The sequence below is a fragment of the Tenrec ecaudatus genome, chromosome 7 (assembly GCF_050624435.1).
Source record: "Tenrec ecaudatus isolate mTenEca1 chromosome 7, mTenEca1.hap1, whole genome shotgun sequence".
NCBI lineage: Eukaryota > Metazoa > Chordata > Mammalia > Afrosoricida > Tenrecidae > Tenrec > Tenrec ecaudatus.
Genome location: NC_134536.1, coordinates 23,646,036 through 23,666,123, shown reverse-complemented (window position 1 = coordinate 23,666,123; position 20,088 = coordinate 23,646,036). Strand labels below are relative to the sequence as shown.

General features: G+C 42.4%; 1 protein-coding gene across 5 annotated transcripts in view; it reads left to right on the top strand.

The window, feature by feature from the left end:
- The window catches only part of UTRN (utrophin), a 593,146-nt gene that overhangs the window by 462,213 nt on the left and 110,845 nt on the right, over positions 1–20,088 (top strand). For all 5 annotated transcript variants that reach the window (XM_075554433.1, XM_075554432.1, XM_075554428.1 and 2 more), the window contains exons 55-58: positions 8,087–8,355; positions 10,543–10,689; positions 14,930–15,008; positions 17,803–17,863. In XM_075554433.1, coding sequence (XP_075410548.1) covers positions 8,087–8,355; positions 10,543–10,689; positions 14,930–15,008; positions 17,803–17,863 — 556 coding nt within the window. The remainder of the gene's footprint in view (positions 1–8,086; positions 8,356–10,542; positions 10,690–14,929; positions 15,009–17,802; positions 17,864–20,088) is intronic.

Sequence of the window (20,088 nt, the reverse complement as noted above, 5' to 3'; positions counted from 1 at the left end):
TCCACCCCGGCCTATGATCTTCCTGCATTCACCATCACTGCATTGCTGCGTGAGTCTAAAGAGGAATTTATGGACTGGTATTGACATTTGAACTAATATCATACTTTTGGACTTGATGTGGACCGAACTGGTATGTTTTCTTAATGTACAATTGCTCTTTGATACAAAGTTCTGTTACACGCGTATGAGAATTTCTGGATTTGGCTCTGTGCAAGGCTGCCACACACCTTCAAATCTTAAAAAAATGCAGCATCTGCAAAGTACAAGAATGTGAAGTGCAGTGAAACCAGTCATGCTTGTATATCCAGGTAATTAGTAGACAAGCTTGTATGTCTGTACTACCCTACTACTTTTGGAAAAACCAAAAGAGAAACCATACAATAATTAAACATATTTCAAGCCCTTTGCTTTTCCTCTCACTGCTGGGGTTTGCTGCTTGTTATTTTGGCCCTTTTTGAAATATCAGGCCGCTTAATGGGACGGTATACCAGTTCACTGATTCTTTAGCACCCAGGGAGAAGGCAGTATTAGATTTTGCCTTTTTAATTTTCGTATGAAAATTTGAAGTCTAAGTAATTGCTTTCAGGCCTACAGACCAAGGCAATAATTTAATTAGCTTCCCAAGAACAAATTTGATTAGTAATATTGTAATGTGTGTATGGGTGAGGGGGGAGCACAGAAAATGATCATGTGACTTTTCCTTTCTAGTGCTCCTCACTATAGAGCAACAATATAATCCTCCCCACATTCAAATTCTATTATATGTGTACATATGTACATCTGCAATGAAATCTCATCAGCAATGTTCTGAAAAACTTATGGTTAAACCCATTCACTGGGCAAATTTAAAACACCATTTAAATTCTAATTTACACTACAGTGCCCAAACCCCATTTAAATAAACAGATCAACACTTCAGAGGAAGAACTATCTAGTAACAAAGGTTAGGCTGATGAATACAACATTTTAAATTAATTGTCTTCCATCTGTGCTGCTCTCTAATCACTGTTATCGCCACCCATAAATCACATTTGCCTCATAAAGAAGAGATGGCAGTCATTTACATGTATGTATTTTATTGTCAACATCTGGATGTAACTTCTCTATTTAAACGTAAAGATTAGAGGGACATTAAACTCTCCCGATGCTGTGATGCACTTAGTTTAGTGTCGCCTCTGAGAATGAAGCGGGGATCTTCCACGGGGAACAGGAGAGCTTGCCTCTCAAACGGTGTCGTCCTCACGCAGGCATGAATCCCTCTTCTCGCTTCTTTGGGCAATGTAGAACCCGGAGACTTTTCCACGTCTGTGTGTGTAAGAATGACTTACCATCTATAGAAGCTCCTAACTCCTCTTTCCCATGGTGTGTTATTACCAATAAACAACTGCCTTCAAGGAGATTGTGAAGCACGTTGACCCCATGCAGGTCCAGAGGTGAAGGTGCTCGTTAGGGTCTACGATGGCTGGGTGCGCTCAAGTTAGACCATCAGGCCTTTCAGGTCGGCTCGCCAGAAAACCAAACCAAACCAAACCAAACCAAACTCCCTGCCATGGAGTTGATTCTGATACCTAGAGAAGCTTCGCGGGCAGAGTAGAACTGCCCCTGTGGGTTTTCGACGCTGACTCTTTATGGGAGTAAAAACCTCATCCAGTTCTCCCGCCATTCACTTCTCCTCAGAAGTGTCATTTCTGTCCTTCCACGATGTGGTTGGAATCCCCGTTTTTCCCTCTGTGGATGATGCGTCCTTAATGTCTGTACTTTGGAGTTGTTTTTTTCCTTCTCTGTGTATATATTATGTCACCTCTCCTTTTAAAAATAGATTTAAGAAGTCCCTGGACAACCTGGCTGAATCCCTGTCAACTTTGTCATAACCTTACTGAAGAATTTACGCCAGTGGTTCTCAATCTGTGGGTCACGACCCCTTTGGGGGTCCAATGACCCTTTCACAGGGGTCGCCAAAACCATTGGAAAACACATTATTTCCGATGGTCTTAGGAATTGAGACACGGCTCCTCTATCCGTCTCCAGGCAGGTCCGCCCACATGCAGATACGCCCACCTACAAGTATCCGGCGTGAAGACTGTTACCTGTGCTACACCATGCTTCAAGACAAATTTTCATTTATTTGTAATTAGAAAGAAATATTTCACAATATATAATTACATATTGTTTCTGTGAGTAATCACTCTGCTTCAATTACCGGTCTGTTCAATTGGTAACAATGAAAATACATCCCGCATATCAGGTATTTACATGACGATTCATAACGTAGCAAAATTATAGGTATGAAGTAGCAACAAAAATAATTTTATGGTTGGGGTCACCACGACATGAGGAACTGTATTCAAAGGGTTGCGGCCTTAGGGAGGTTGAGAACCACTGATTTAGGCTATATGTTGGCAGGCTAATTTACTCTGAGTAGTCTCTTGCTGTTTTCTTCCTTATAATTTATTAGATGAACTTAATTAGAAGCATTAAAGTAAAAAGCTGATGGCACTTGTAATCTTGTTCTTAATGAATTGTCCCCAGGCAGCATACAGACCAGGGAAAGGGCAGAGCCCTCTTATGTAGTGAACATTAAAGAGGGATTCAATCCAGCATAATCATCTAATCAGAAGAATCTGTTTTTCTGATTCAAAGAAGTTTTGGCCACGGAGTTGTTGGAGACTCCGTGTGAAGAGGAGAGGGCGGTGAGGAGGGGAGGGGCCAGAGGGGCAGGGCTGCTTTGAGGTGAGTCCAAGCCAATGGAGTCTGGAGCTCGGGTCCCATTGCATTTCCTCTTGGATTCTTACTGGCAAGTCACTTGTCCTGCACAGGTGAAATTCCCCTTTAACAGCAAACCAGAGAAGGGAGGAGGGGAAGAATGGGAACCGATGGACACACAACCACACACAACCCTCCAGGGGAAAGAGCAGTGGAAATCATGGGGCAAGGTAGACAGTGTGAGACATGAAAATAATCATTTATAATCTGTCCAGGGGTCACAAGGTGGGGAGGGGGAGCGGGGGAAAGAAAGGAGCTGATACGAAGGGCTCAATAGAAAGTAACTGTCTAGAAAAGAATGATGGCAACATCTGTACAAACATGCCTGATATAATTGATGTATGGGCTGTAATAAGACTTGTAAGAGCTCTCAATAAAGTGATTTATAAAAACAAAACAACAGCGGAAGCAGTGGATCAACTCCAGCCCTGGCATATCCCCATGTGCGTCAGAGTAGACGTGGGCTCCGAAGGGTGTTCCTGGTTTCCTCCAAAGCATCTCTAGATAGACTGGACCCTCCACTCTCTCAGTTGGCAGGCCAGCACACTGTTTGTACCACCCGGGCATGCTGTGTGAGAAGCCTCTGGAGCTAGCGCTGTCTCTCTGGCTTCATGACTAAGGAATGCATCTTTGTTGAGGGCCTACTTGTGCCAGTAGCCTTTGAGACATTAACAAGGGTTTGAAGAACTTAGCTAAGATGATAAACCTCGTTAATATGGGAACTGACATAGGAGGATGCTTTTAGAAAGTTCATGGGAAAACGGAATGAAGAGAGAAGGGGAATTTTCCACTAGCTTTTAAGGCACTTTCTTCTTCTTCCTCTTTTTTAATTCATTATATTAGGGGCTCATACAACTCTTATCACGATTCATACATACATCAATTGTGTAAAGCACGTCTGTACGTTCGTTGCCCTCATCGTTCTCAAAACATCTGCTCTCCACTTAAGCCCCTGGCATCAGCTCCTCATTCTTCCCCTCCCTCCCTATTCCCTCTCTCTCATGAGCCCTTGATAGTTCATAAATTAATATTATTTTTGTCATATCTGACACTGCCCGATGTCTCCCTTCACCCACTTTTCTGTTGTCCGTCCCCCAGGGAGGAGGTTATATGCAGATCCTTGTAACTGGTTCCCCCTTTCCACCCCAACTTACCTCCACCCTCCCAGTATCACGACTCTCACCACTGGTCCTGAAGGGATCATCCGCCCTATATTCCCTGTGTTTCCAGTTTCTATCTGTACCATTGTCCATCTTCTGGGCTAACCAGATTTGTAAGGTAGAATTGGAATCATGATAATGGGGATGGAGGAAGCATTTAGGAACTAGAGGAAAGTTGTGTGTTTCATTACTGCTACACTGCACCCTGACTGCTTCTTCTCTTCCTTGTGGCCATTCTGACAGGGGATGTCCAACTGACTGCCCCCTCCTTCCCATTGATATGGTTTTTGTTTGTTTCTTTTGTTTGGGGTCTTTGATGCCTACTACCTGATCCCCTCGACACCTCATGATCACACAGGCTGGTGTGCTTCATCCATGTGGGCTTTGTTGCTTCTCAGCTAGATGACTGCTTGTTTACCTTCAAGCCTTTAAGACCCCAGATGCTAAATCTTTTGATAGCCGGGCACCATCAATTTTCTTTACCACATTTGCTTATGCACCCATTTTGTTTTCAGTGATCATGTCAGGGAAGGTGAACATTACAAAGTTCCATGTTGGTAGAGCAAATTGTTGAGGGAGTACTTGAGTGGAGGCCCAATGCTCATCTGCTGCCATGATACTTTATAAATAAATATAAAGTACATAGCTCTATTCCCCTGCCATTGTATATCAATGCCTGAATTTATATACAATGTCCTATGCCTCCAAGTTCTTTCCTCTATTTCCTTTTACTTTCCTCCCGTCCCACTATCATGTTCAGCCTTCATTTGAGTTTTGGTAATTCCTCTTGGCTACACTGCCCTTGAATGAGCTGGCCCAAGCACCCTGTGCCCTCCTCGTCATCAGTTTTAGGTCGCTTATTCTTGCCTTGTTCCACTCCAAGGGGCGTCTAAAGGGGCCCAGGGACCGTATTAGTTAGGCCCTGGGGCTGCTAATCACTGCGTCAGCAGTTCAAACCAATCAGATGTTCCCATAAAGGATCAGAGAGCCTTGAAAGCCCTATGATTGGTCACTGTGTGTTGGAACCGACTCCATGGTAATGGGTTCCATTTTTTTTTCAAAAGCCGACACCATGAGGGCTTTCCTGGAGCCACTGATTGGTTCAAACCACCTTCAAGAGATAGCAGCCATGTGTTTGGCCATCGCACCACCAAGCCCCCTCTCAGCAGTCCACTGGGAGGGCAATGCTCTGAGCTCCAGCAGCAGGGACCTGAGAATTCACGTCCTTTGCCCCTGCGCTTACCACTGCTCCTCCAGGCAGCGCATTATCATCACACATCACATATCTTCTGACATACCCATGCCTTCTCTCACCCCTTGGCCAACTAAATAAAACTCGACACAGGTGGGACTTCATTCGATAAAGAGCATCAGTTTGGAAGAGGTCACTGGAGTTCAGAATAATAGGTCAAGGAGACTCCCACTGCTGCATGTGGGTCTTAGAATTTGCCACAAACTATCTCTCTTCTGGAAACTTGAAGAAAGCTTTGCCCTTACGTCTTCCCATTATGAGGAGAGATGTTTTAAGAGCTCCCGTTCCCTGAAGAGCTCTCATCTGCTCTGCTCTCTCGCTGTTCTGATAGTCGTTTTCCTTTCCTCTCCCAAAGGGTTGTTTCCCACGGAGCTCCCTGTGATACGTTTCCAAAACACCCCGCACAGTTTTTATCTTGTTTTGCGCTTCTCTGTGTTCTCAGCGAGCAGCCTGCCTTTAAGGGGATGCTGGCTGCAGTTGGAAGCCCTGTTCTCCTGACTCCGTGATTAGTGAATATGTTTCCTCTCTGGAAAACAGATGGTGAGATTGGACATACAGCCTTTCTTCTGAGTTAGCTGCTTGTGTGGGGGTTATTTAATAAATACTACAAAAAGAGGACTCTCCTCCAAAGATTTTACTGACGTCAAGTACAGACAAAAGATGTCACAACCAGCACACTGCGTTTTGTCACAGGACAATGCAGTTGCATGTCTTGCTGCCAGGTTTTTTTAATGCCTGACTCAGAAAGAGTCTCAACTTCATCCGAGGAAAACCATCATCATTCACTTGTCTATTCTGCAGGGAGCACTGCAATTGTTTTTTCTTTTTCTTTTAAACAATAGTCTGTGGAACACAAGTGCTTAAAATATATCTTTGAAAAGCCAGGTGACTTATTAACAAATGCAGGTGTCGCTAGCAAGCATTATCAAGCTCATCTCTAGCCCATTTCAGGCACACAGCAAGCATATATCTTGAAGGTATATGAATATAAATCAGGTGTGCACTTTCTAAGACAATTTTCAATGGAAAGTTTTTTTTTTCTTTATGTGGAAACTTTGAGGTCTTGACACCAGGTGCCTTGAAAGCCTTGCTCGTTTGGAGATTTCACCAGGCTCCTTGGCTTCTTTCCCTGACGGTTATACCGTACTACCTCCCAGCTTAGCCATTTCTTAAATCGAGTTCTCTAATTAATTTATTCCCCTCTGTATCTTCTACTGCAGCTTTTGGCCTCTTACTGATCCCCGTGGTTTTCTTCTCTGACTCAAGTCCTTTGCCAAGGGGTCACTCACGTTTCTGTCACCTCACGCCTCACAACAATCACTCATGTGATTGTTGGGCTTTTCCTGGTCCCTCTGGTTTTCAGAGATTGATTACAGTGAAACTCTTTTGAGATCTAAATGCAGCCTAGAATATCCTGGAAAGTAAATGTTGACACAAATATAACAGGTTCTGCCTGCCCCTTTAACTCGACTTTCAAATGCTATCTAAATAGACTTGTACTGGGAGGCAAATTTCTGTGGGTTATGAAAATTAGTGGTTTCACGTTGGGCTGCTAACTGCAAGGTTGGCAGTTTGAAACCACCAGTCGCTCTGCTGGGGAAAGATGTGGCTTTCTACTCACAGTCTCAGAAACCCACACGGGTAGTTCGACCCTGTCCTATAGGGTTGCCAGGCGTCAGCATTAGCTCGATGACAGTGAGTCGGTTTGCTTTGCTCTGTTTTTTGGTGTGGAAGTTAGGGTTAGGAGAGCTCATTTCAGTTCAGTTCATCTTGGTCAAGGAAAGATGTAGAGGTGAAGTGGAAGTAGCTAATGTGATGTACAGCAAAAGATGTGCCGTTATCGCAAGATAAACCTTTCTTTCAGGTTAGTTGATATTTATTTTATTTTGGTTGTACATCTCTGAATTACCTCTCTGCCTCAGAGGAGAGACAGGAGTAACCTGTGAAACCTGGTAGGTAGGGAACGCCACACCCTCAGGGGCAGGTGGCAGTAAGTTCCGTGAGCAGGTGGCTGGGCTACTTTGCGTGCCTGTTCTGGGTTCACTTAAACCTTTTCTCTGACCTTGTCTGCCCACCTCTTCTCTTCGGGTTCTGACCCTTCCCTGTGAACTTGACCTCGATTCTCATCTGCATCCTTTGGTTTTCTTTGATGCTTATCCTCCTGCCCTTGTCCTGTGACCTGGCCTTGGGTTTTGCCTCCCTTGTCTGTTCACAAGTATAACTCTGTTTCAGACATTCTGGATGCCCTGACTCTCCATTATGGCTTTCAAATAGTGCTCGAAATCTTGGATCCTCCCAACTGAAATGCTTTGCGTGCATTATTCGTCCAAGACTGCTGCAAACGCCCTTCCTTTGAGAAGAACAGCCAAACGGATCCAGACATGATGAAGTAGCCATGATGCACTGTTTCCCTTCAGATATATTTTGAGTATAAAAAGGATAATAAGATAAATTAATCTTCTTTTGAGAGTTTTTCTTCATAACACACAGCTATTCTCTCGTAATTATGCTTTCCATTTCTCTCGAGAACCACGAAATGAAAAACTGTCTTTGGATTTTAATAACTGAATTTATGTTAAAGAAAAATGGTTTTATATCTTGTTACCTTGTCATATTTCGGGATTTGCAATAGATTAAAAATTTTTAAATCACCAAAAACTCAGGAGCACTTATTAATCCGAGCAGCTCTTTTCTTTTCCTCCTGTGTGCATAACTAAGTATAGCCAGAAATTAGTAGCAGGGTGAGGGATTTTTCCTACCCTGGCCAGTGTAACGGGGTCCTCCTTGTCTTTGAGTACACTGCTAGCAAGCATTCAAAAGGTGGTATTCCTTGTTGGCTATAAAGAGTGCAGAGCTCCAGAAGCATACAAACGAGTCTTTTTTTGTTTTGTTTTGTTTTTCTGAATCACAGAACTGACCCCTGAAGAGAGAGCCCAAAAGATTGCCAAAGCCATGCGCAAACAGTCTTCCGAAGTCAAAGAAAAGTGGGAACGTCTCAACGCGGTGACGAACAATTGGCAGAAGCAAGTCGACAAGGCGTTGGAGAAGCTCCGCGACCTGCAGGGAGCTATGGACGACCTGGACGCAGACCTGAAGGAGGCAGAGGCAGTGCGGAATGGCTGGAAGCCCGTGGGAGACCTGCTCATTGACTCGCTCCAGGAGCACATTGAGACGACCATGGTTAGTTAGCATGACTCCCTTGAGACAGGACTGCAGCCAAGGTGTTATTCTTACGTACAACACAAGCCAGGGAAGCCAGGGAATCTCCCTGTTGGAGGAGATTGTTCTGAGCCAGTATCTTTGCAAGTCCTCCCAGCACAGGAGGTAGAACATTCCCTGGTCCAGAAGAGGCTCTCCATACCCCGCCCCAGATAATCACCAAGGCCACGTTTACAATCGTTTCCTTCCCCTTTCCTTTATACCTGTCTTCCCCCAACTGTGCATCCCTAAGGAATATACACAGGCCTGCTTTCTAAACGTCTTTGACAGTTCCCTTGAATCTCCAGACCACCCCTGTCCCAAGGCAGTTGCCTTGCCTGCTTGGTAAATGCTGCAGTCCGGGTACCTGATCCGTTGGAGAGTTCCCACGATCTTCCCTGGTCTTCTCATTGCAAAGACTCTTTCCTACGAATGTAATTAAGCAGTCTCGATGAACTACTTAAATTCAGTTTGGAAAGTGAAGGTTTGTGGTTTTATTGCTGAAAGAATACTGATTCCTGCCCTCTTTCAATGTAACTATACATGAGTTAAGTTTCCAATTGCGTTATGAATTTCGTGGGATTTTCCTTACAGCCAGAGTGACTTAAAAACTATTTCCATGGATGGATCTGGGGTTAAACTTCCCAACTGGAAACAAGATCTTTCAGCACAGCTTCTTTGGAAGTTGTGTTTCTTCCATTTTGTAATAAATGGCTTGCAAACAAAAAATTTAAATCAGTGGTTTGTAAAAAGTTGACTGTATTGGAATTCCACAGTGCCTGCAGTGAGAGCAGACAGTGCCCATTTGAAGAGGAAGTTCTCCACATCGAGTAGAGGATAAGAAGTGTTGTATCTAGGATTATTCGAGGCTTCCCTTTGGGAGTTGCTAATCCCCCTTGATTAAAGGAATTGCCCGCTTCTATTCTAAATCCTTTTGTTCAAATACCTGCTTAAGTGGAAAGCTAGGAAAACCACAGTTAATAGTTTAAGAGGAAAGAATAAACTGTGGATTAAAGTATTTTAAGATTTTATTAGGAAAAAAACAATAGCGCAAGTCTCTGTAATTTAAGTAAAATGGATCCAAAGTTGAGCATGTTCTATCTGTGCTTTAAAGGATACCTCAAATTCCATTGAAGATCCGGAAGCAAACAAGCCACCCAAACCAACCAAATTCATTGCCACTGAGCTGCTTCCAGCTCAAGCTACACCCGGGTGTCGCTCTGTTTCTCTTGTGTCAAGAAGACTGCTCAGACTCATTCTCTCATAGGAAAGTACAGCCCAAATGTGACACGGCGATTCTTTATATTAGGACCTGGAGCGGCCCTAGCCTAGATCCATTTGAAAACTTGATTCACGCCTGTTAGCCACCCTGGCCCCCCGCACTGCTTGGCTGTGTAAGAGGTGTGGGCTCTGTGCTTAGGCCGGTGCTTTACCAGTTACTTTCCAACTTTAAGTGCAAACATGTTCCTATTAAGTGGTTGCCTCAGATGAAACATTAAAATGGAGATTAAAATCACAAAAAACCAAATCAAGGCTAGAAATGGGTAACGTGGTTAACAGTGGTAACATTTTTCAGATATCATCGCATATAATTAAAAGATGCCTAATCATTTAAGTTGCTGTGCATGATATTCTCTTCACTTACTTATTTAGATTCTCTGGGTTACGAACAAAGATCTGACTTACCGTATATACTCGAGTATAAGCCGATCCAAATATCAGCTGAGGTACCTAAATGTACCACAGAAACTGCATTAAAAAATGTGCTGGAAAACTTGGCTTATGCACGAGTGTATACGGTCAGGCAGGCTGTTGAGGAGGAGGAGGAGCCTCAGTGGCCCAGTAGCACTGAAAGATTAGAAGTTGAAGACCATTAGTAGTAACCCCTCGGAAGAAAAAACTGGTGATCTGTGTGCAGAAAAGCCGTCTTTGGAGACCCTTTGCCGTACAGTTCTACTCTGACCCACATGAGGTGGCATAAGTCAGAATCAGCTCCACAGGGACCAGAATTTGGGTTGATAAGGCAAACATAGTTGGTTGCCAGGCAACTAGCCTTGCTGTTTCCTTGGAAGGAAAGACGTAAACAATGACTTTCATTATATGTGTATGTGTGCATTTCAGAAGATTTATATATATTCTGTGGTGTATTCCCTCCCCTCTTTTCCCCAGGCATTTAGAGAGGAAATTGCACCTATCAACTTAAAAGTTAAGACAGTGAATGATTTATCCAGCCAGCTGTCTCCGCTTGACCTGCATCCATCTTTAAAGATGTCTCGTCAGCTGGATGACCTTAATATGCGATGGAAACTTTTACAGGTATCAGCTTACCCCTCTTCAGAGTCCACCCTTTCTCCTGGGTTGGTCTTTAAGCGTGACCTTCAGTCTTCTCTCATTTTGCTCTTTCCGTCTTGATTGCGTTTGTTAATGAACTTAACATGTGACAGCAGTAGGTCTTTAGCTCTCAGGATCTTGCGTTCAGGGGCAAGTTCAATTGACAACATAGATTTTAATCTAATATTTTATATGTTCTAGTTATGCGATAAAGTTACAAAAAATCAAGTAAGATATAATAAAACTTGGTAGTGGTTATAGAAACTTTTTTTTTCAAATGGCTCATAAAGAAATCACTTTTCCTAATGATTTTTTTTTTCATTTCCCCCTAAAATTGAGGAATACCCATTCGCCTCCTTACAGTTGTTTCCTTACTTACATGGCTCGATCCCCCTATGCGCTGCCATCCCACCAGACAGCACGTTTATCATATTGTGCTGTGCACCTTTAGCTATTCGATCCTATTGGGGTGGTTGTCAGTTGTCTTTGGGTTGCTACAGGATCGTGGTGACCTGTTGTCTAGGAGACAAAGCCTTGCTTGGTCCTGTGCCATCTTCATGCCCTTCGGTGTGCTGGAGCTCCTTGCAGGGGCTGCTGTGTCAGGGTACCCCATCAACGTCCCCCCTTGCTGAGCCTCCACTTTACCAACCATGGTGTCCTTTTGATACCTTTTTGGATGATGTGTCCTAAGTAAGAGAGTCAGAGTCTCCACATCCTCACTTCTAAGGACTATGCCCAGTTGTACTTCCTCTAATACTGGTTTGTTTTCCCTCTGGAAGTCCAGGATATCTTCAACAGGCTTAGCCAACATCGTAGTTGGAATGCTCTGGTTTTCTGTTGCCCTTCTTCTCTTTGACATATACACGAGGCTATTGAAAAGACCAAGGCTGGGGTCAAATGCACATGGATCATCAAAGAGGTCTTAGCAACTGTAATGTAGTTATTAAAATGATTCTGGATCTCACTCACTTATCTTAGATTTGCTAACACCAAACTAAGAGTTACCTTCTGGAGCATAGCTAGGCATCAGTACTTACAGGACACTGATTAGGAGCGTTTGGCTTAATCTTTGTGGAGCTGTGACCACGCCCAGTGGCCGGTCTAGGTTTCATCATAATCTCAAAATGAACAGAAAGACCCTAAATGCGGTCGTGAATGCTTGAGTGGAAGATTGAAAAAACAAGTCTTATTAATTTCATTTTGGGTTAAAATGTGCTATTTAATAAGTACTCAATTTTGATGCAGTCTGTAAGACATTTTGCTTGAAAGATTTATTATTGTATCATGTATTGTGTCACCAGAGCTGCTTAGAGTATCAGAGGATTCTTTAATTCATGTAATGGGCCTATCCAATCGTTCCTATTTTTATAAGGAAATTAAAGAGGTAAGAAGTGAGTACATAACAGTTGACAGTCTTTTACTGTCTGAACAGAGGAGTTTTTTCGTTGTGGTGGTTGTTCAAGTTGAGATTTGGTATATGTAGCCTATCATTCCATAGTTCAGTCATTTCATGAGCAGAGTTTTAATGATAGGGAATACGTGGGGCAGAATGCACTCAATTCATATGTGCTTTGCTAGTGAGTGGATCACAGAGGATTGATCTTTATTTTGTTCGCTGTCTTCCATTTCTCTAAGTCATTATCTTCGTGTAGCTATTTCCTCCTGGTTGGCCTCTGTTATCGCCTTCTCTAAAGATTAAAGTTAGGGAATTTGCTCTGCTTGAATGGGGACATGCATGATGTCATCCTTATCTCTGATCCTGGTAATCCCCCAGAGCTCAGAGGTTCCCGTGCTGGCTGCATAAAAGGGAAGACTCTATGCTAGCAAGCACCTCTTTTATCATCACCCTGCATTGTGAAGTGTGACCTTAGGGTCTCCTACATTGACCTTAAGGGACAAGGTAATACAATAGAAATAGCTAATCAGGAGAAATCGGAAATATCCGCTGAGCTAGGGACGTCTTTAAGTCAGTGGAAAGGAACCAGGACAATCTAAATGGAACAGCTGACTAACACTGCATGGACCAAGACGGAGAGGTGTTAGTAAATTGTGTGCAATTACGATTTCTTTGCGTGGCTTTTTCAATCTGGAATTCACAGAAATTGGAAAATGTATCTGCCTGTCTGCCAGCCTGCCTGTCTACCTTTCTCTCTACCTATCATCCATCCCTTGGTCCCTCCACCCTTTCATCTACTTAGCTGTGTATCATTTATCAATCTATCTACCTACTTATAGTCTATATAATCTATCTATGTATATCATCTAAGTTTTTTCCTTGGAGAATTTAGACGTTTTTCCCGTCCCTGTTTCATTTTTGACCCCCTTCCGTAAAAGCCGAATAGTGACCGATCTCCTGGCCATCCCTCAGCATTGGGTGTGGGAGAGGCCAGGCAGAGTAGCAGACCAGGCACACATGACCTGGGTTCAAATACTAGCTCCTCTAGTCCTTGTCCTCCTGGCCTTTGCTACATCTTTATGTCTTCCTTTCGTCCTCTGTAAAGCCGTGGTAGGGATTCATGCTACTTGCCTGAGAGGGTTGCTGTACCAGTTAAAAGAGTTCATTCAATAAGTGGCTTAGAAGAGTCCTTGGTATTTTTTGATGCCAGAAGCAGCCCAGTCTCATCGGATTGCAGGTTTTCCCTGTTTGCCAACGTAGCACACGGGCTTATGAAATGTTTCGTCGGCTGAAATGGCAAAGAAGCGACCCTTGAGAAAGTGTTTGGAGCAATCCCAACCCCCCAAAATAACTCACCAAACGTCACACCTAATAATGCCTAAAATGGAAAATAGCCGTAGCAAACCGTGCTCACAGACACAGCTCAAGCCGGTGGGGGCTGGAGGTTGAGAGGTCCAGGGTGCTCCTGGGGAAGGAGCCTGGCAGTACAAGCCCCGTCTTAACAGCTCCCAACAGAGTAAGCCGCAAACACTAGTTTTGCTTTTTTGCCTTTTTCATACGGGTGAAAATCCTCTTCATATTTTTTTTCTGTGAGCAAAAAGAGGTCCTAATATAGAAGCGACGTGGTGGAAAGTGGACCTTGGACGAGGAGAGATGTCTATACTCTGATATCAGACATAGGGAAAGAGTCTGCCACAGCAGCCTTATCCTGAGCAATAGCTTCTCTCCTTAGTAGTGAAGTAATGTTTTTCCCCCCAATTCTTTTTATTTTTTATCATTTTATTAGGAGCTCTTACAGATATAACAATCCACCATTCAGTTAGATCAAGCATAGTTGTACAATTGCTGCCACCATCATTTTCAAAACATTTTCTTTCTTCTTCAGCTCTTTGATATCAGCTCCCCTTTATTTCCTCCCTCCCCCACCCTAACATCCCATGAGCTCTTAATATATTGTTATCTTCATCATCATTATTTTTGCTGTATCTTACACCATCCAGTGTATCTATCTGTTCACCTCCATTCAGTTATTCGTTCCTTTTGAGTGGGGTTATGTGGTCATCGGTGTTATCAGTTTCCCCTTCCTCCTTCACCCTCCCTTCTTCCCATCCCCGTAGGGAATTATTGCTCCTACAAACGGTCACTGAGGGGTTTCTCTTGCTTGGATTTCATGCATGCATGAACCTACGCAGGTCTAACGAGATTAGTGAGGTAAAACTAAGGTCATAATAGTGAGGGGAGGACGTAGTAAAGACTAGAGGATAGTTATGTGTTTCATCAGTCTTATTCTGCCCCCTGGATACCTTCCATGCGGCCCTTCCGTGAGGGACTGTCCAATTATCTCGCAGGTGGGATTTGGTTCTTCGCTTTGTCTGTGTTCCTTCATGTCAATTTGATTACTTGTTTATGAACCTCTGATACCTATTCCCATCAGCACCTCATGATCACACAGGTTGGTGTGCTGCTTCCATGTAGGCTTTGTTGCTTCCCTGCTAGATGGCCACTTGTTTAACTTCAAGCCTTTAAGACCCCAAACACGGCATCTTTTAATAGCCGGGCACCACCACCTTTCTTCACCCCATTGGTTTATGCACCTGTTTTTTCCTTTTCTTTGGTGATTGTGTCAGGAAGATGAGTATCACCCAATGCCACAATACTAGAGCAAGCCATTCTTATACTAAGGTAAGATTTAAGTAGAGGCCCCAAGGCCATCTGCTTCCTTGTTGTATTACTATATATTTGTACGTATATCTCTCTATATGATGTTTACTTCCTTCATGGTTTTGAAAGTAAATGACTCCGTGTGTCTCTCTGTGTGTGTGTCTCCAGGTGTCTGTGGATGATCGCCTTAAACAGCTTCAGGAAGCCCATCGAGATTTTGGACCTTCCTCTCAGCATTTCCTTTCCAGTAAGTGCTAAGATGCTTCTTTGAGCCCATCAGTTAACTGAACAAATTAGCAGCTTCTTTCATTTTCGTTCCGAGGCCACCTTATTCCTCCTCATTGTCATCACTTACCTGAACGAACATGTGTAAGACAGTGGCACCCTTGTTGCCATTCTTTCTCATGTGGCCAGAATCTTCGGTGGGGCCAGAAATGAAATGTAGCTTCAGTTGTGGTTTTCCATCGAACCCTTTGTATCATTGCTTTAACATAGGAGAAAGATTACAAGTTTCTAAACAGCAAAAAAAAAAAAAGAGGGTACTATTTAAAATGTTAATACCCACGTTTCCCTTTTAAAAATGCACCTGCATTTTAAATGTACCTGAAGGGTTAAGAGTCAAAAATTAGTCATTCCCCAAAAATCTTAATAGGAGGAGATTTGGGTTCACTATGTTTATGGCAATCATATGTCGTTTTTCTTCTCGTCACGTAATGCAGACTTAGCCAAAGCACATAGTAGATTTTTATAGAATATTCTCCATCTGGATTTTTTTCATCTATGGACTGTCGAGGAGCTCTTGAGTAAGTCATTTGAGGTCCTCTTGAATTTCACCTAGAGAAAACTGAAGTCACATATTGTCCTTCCGTTAAAATCCTTACATTTGTATTTTCTCTGAACCTTTTCCTCACTGTTGACATTGGACTTTACCTCCATTAAAGTTCAGGATTTTCTTCCTTTCACAATTCCATGTATACAAATTAGTCATTTCTCCCTCGACTTTCTCTTTTATGTCCCACACTCACCCATCTCTAGTCTGCTTCTCTTCTTCTTCCTCCTTCTCCTCTACCTCCGCCTTCCCTCTCCTCCTTCCTCCTCTCGTCTTTCCTGGAATATACCATCAACCTAGGTGATGACATACATTTCAAAACTGGACTCTATCAGTTTTTGGTATACTCATTCGCTATGAGTAGTTACTCCGGGTTTCTTAAGCTAAATGTTATCAAATATAAAGCTATCTACTAAAATCAAACTAAGGAGAAATTTTGTAAAACATCAATGAGATTCTATTAACTGTACTAGGAGCTCATCATGTATTAGTATGGAGAAAACACTACATTTTCTCTCCTAGTGGGAAGCAAAATAATTCTTTATGAAGTGCAATATTGCCAGAGTCACGCGCACTTTGTGCCTCCCATTGTCTGGCACTGACAGTCCAAGGAGGTGAGGTTATTCAAATCAAAGCCATTATTGACATGAATGGAAAAGTGAAACAAAATCCCCATGAATAGATTTAACAATTATCATCCTTTTGTGCTGGGAATCTTGAGTGTGCTATTGCTTGGACTTCAGCCATGTTTATAAAAGGAGCCCGTTTAGTTAGGCACAAAATAACACTGACCGACCAGCCGGGTGCCAAGAATGAAATGAGGTTAGCTCTAATCAGAAATATGACATAGCTGGTTCCTCCAGTCCGTCCCCCTTTTATCCTCGATGTGGACCCCGTTGGAGAAAGGAGTGCTTCCCTTTCTGTTGAGTAGATTGGTGCTCAGAAATCCTGAGACGACACTCAGCACAGCTCAAGTCTTATTTGGCTGCCAGTGCTTGGGCAAGCCCGTTCACCTGCAGGCATTGAGTTCTCTGTCTCTCCAGTGCAACCGGAATGTGTTGTTTCCTTCTCTAAAGATCTATTCGAAAATGTTTTGCGTAGCTTAGAGTGCTGTATTTTTATATGAGATGAATATGATGGCATGACATTTATTGGCTAGTTGGGAATTTGAGATGTAAAGAACTTGCTCAGCCTCAGTTGAATTTAGTTGTGTATTACTTTATTTAGAAAAAATGTTTGGTGCTCTAGATTTCATATATGATACTGGGAAACATTGGTTTCATGTGAGAATTATATATATATATATATGATAAATAATGAATAACTGAAGTTAAAAATTTTGAGTACCTCAGTAAGCACTGAATCATGGTAATAATGTAGTATAAAATTAGGAAAACTCTGCTTTCTGTATATTTCTGGTAAAAATACATGCATCTAGGATGCTTCTCTCTAGATGAATGCTTCTCAACGAGGTGACACTGCCTCTCTGGGGGGCACTGAAATGACCCAATAGGGCTGCAATAACAGATAACCTATGCTTTTTCCGAGCATATGGGTGTAGTACAAACATTTTTAATTGCCGTGGGTGAGCTGAGTATTTTTTTTTTCCTGAAAAGGGGTGGTAAGCCAAATCAGTCTGAGAACTGAGGCTAAATAATTGCCTCCGTTCTTTACAATGTGTAGTCGCTTTTCATTAGCCTTTCTTATTTCATGTATTTGAATGCATGTAATAGATGACCCTCTCTACTGAACAGCTACTCACGTGAATATGTTGCAAAATTAGGAATACCTATTAGTGATCTGGAAACTGAAATCTTTAGAAATCTAGATGTTAATGTGGATCGACCAGGCCAAAATTCACTGTGGTCTTGGGCATGCCCAAAAATAAGCACAGGTTCGGTTTCCAGATGGGATTGGTTTTAAGTTTTAAGTCATGATGTTTTAAAAAGAACAACTTAATTTTCTGAAGGTATTTTTAAATATTAGTGATCAAGACATTTGGAACTGGCTATTTTGTTTCATTCCTTGCTTCACATGAATCTTTACAGCCAGTCTTTGTTTGGCCTCGCTGATTTCTTAATTAAAGGAATGCGGCTCGAAACCCAGAACTGTTCTTATTGAATTTGCTGTAAAACGTGTCCAGTTGGTTCGCGTTAAGGTGGAAAGCTTTTTGGTGCACAGTGTTTCCAATAACCATCCTTTGTTTCCTCAGCCTCAGTGCAGCTGCCGTGGCAAAGATCCATTTCACATAATAAAGTTCCCTATTACATCAAGTAAGTTGATTTTAATTCTCCTTTATAATACCACAAAAATAAAGTTGTAGTGATAACTTTAAAAGGTCCCCCTCCATAGCTTGGTTAAATAATTTTAAAAAAGAGAATTCAGTCATATTATCTAAAGGAAATGTGTGTTTAAACTTTGGAAGAAATTAGTTTAAGAATCAGTGTGATATTTGTAATGTATTTTGTTAGAAGTGTATGTTCAGCTGGTTTGTTGGAGATGAGGAGTCTGTGGAAAATGACATAATTTCTAAGTACTCCTGATGTTGCTCAAATTATACCAGTTCTAAGAACATTTGTAACTCGTGTCTCCAGGAAAATTCATGTAAAAATTGCTTACATTCCTCTTACTTTAAACCACCAAGAGTAAACTCTGGATTTAGTAAACATTTCCATCATATAAAAGCTAAACTATCTTCAGGTTTTTCTCTGATTTTTCACAATTACCAATAGCATTAGTGTAGACTCGTCCTGCCCCATTTCTGCTGTCCATTTTAGACTATCATTCCGTGTATAACACAGCTGCTTTATTATTTGACATTTTTTTAAGTTTTGTAAAATTTAAAATGGGCTTAGTGCATTGTCATAGGACGGGATGATCGAATGCAGTTTGCACACCTAGTGCAGATAAATTAGACTACTGATTGCAAAGTGTTGCAATGATGAGAGCCACTGTTGACTGTTTGGGGTGTGAGGTGAGCATTGTTACAATTTTCAGAAGACACGTCACTTATTCTCAGGAGACAGTAGCGCTGTATGGCTTAGCTGTGTGGCCTCAGCAGGCCAGGTGAAGTCTCTGTCTGAGTTTCCTTTGTGGCCTTTCTAAACTCGGTGATCAGTGGCTCACTGGTAGGCTTCTCACCTTCTATGGGGAAGGACCCAGCTTCGTGTCCCGGTGAAGGCACCTCGTGGGCAGCCCTCATCTCTGTGTCCCTGAAAACGACCATGTTCTATAAAGCCGAGCAGATTTCAGCAAGGCTTCCAGAATAAGACTGCCTGTGAAAACGGTCTCACTACATCCTTCCCAAAGTCAGTCGATGCAAATGATGAATCTCAGTGATCTGACCCGTCATCAATTCTGAGTTACTACAGCAGTGGAAAGTGTTTCATTCTGTTGGGCAGTCTCACCACGAGTCGGGCCAACTTTCTAGAATTGATGTCGATACTAAGAATCTCCTCGTCTGCTCTTACTCTTCCTAAAAATGCCTTTGTGAAATTTATATGTGTAGAACAGTATTTTCTTAACCAGTTTTTAAAAATTATATTATGAGAAGAACCTTCAGGGTAAAAATAAAAAAAGAAATATTTTACCATAACATTTAACAAATATAAGCAAGATAGGTTAACCTTCAACTGCATTGCTGCTTTGCCCTTAAGTTTAGCATAACTCGATACGCAGTTGATCGTTCATTGACAGAAGTATGAACATTACAGAATTCCCTAGTAGAATCTGGGTATTCCGCTAAGCTGAAGGACAAAGCCGTAAAGCAGCTAAGAGCCAGACTGGAAAGGAGTTGAGACCAGGGAAAATTGGCATGCCTTTATTAAACCAAGATGTGACTGTGATCCAAATATACAGCATTTTACCATTTTAAATGTTTCCAGTCCACATATAATAATACTAATAGTTGAAGGAGCCCTGGACCCGCAAGGTTAAGTGCTTTTCTGCCAACTGCAAGCTTGCTTGGCAGTTTTAATGCACCAGTCGCTCCACAGGAGAAAAGGCCTAGCGTCCTGCTTCCATAAAGATTACAGCCTATCACATAGGGTCCCTATGAGTCTGAATTGACTCAGGGAGATACAACAGCAACAACATTAATTAGCTTTAATTTGGGGGGTGGTTGGATATTGATTTGAGTTGAGTATTATAGATGTAGGGATGCAGCTCTCATCTACTATGATAGGTAGAAGACTGATGTACCAGAAATATCCACATCCTAATCCCCATACCTGTACCTTTGTTATGTTACCTGGCAAGAGGGGACTGGGGCTGCAGATGGAGTGAGGTTTGCTAATCATCCGACCTCAAACTAGAGAGATTATTTTAGATGGTCCAGATGGGCTGAATGCATTGTCCAGGGTCTTCAAAAGTGGTGGAGAGAAGGTGAATGAGAGTCAGAGTCAGAAAGCGATTGGAAGATGCTTCCTACTGGCTTTTGAAGAGGAACAGGATGCCCATGAGGGTAGGTGTGCAGAGAGCTGCAGAAGCTAGAAAGGGA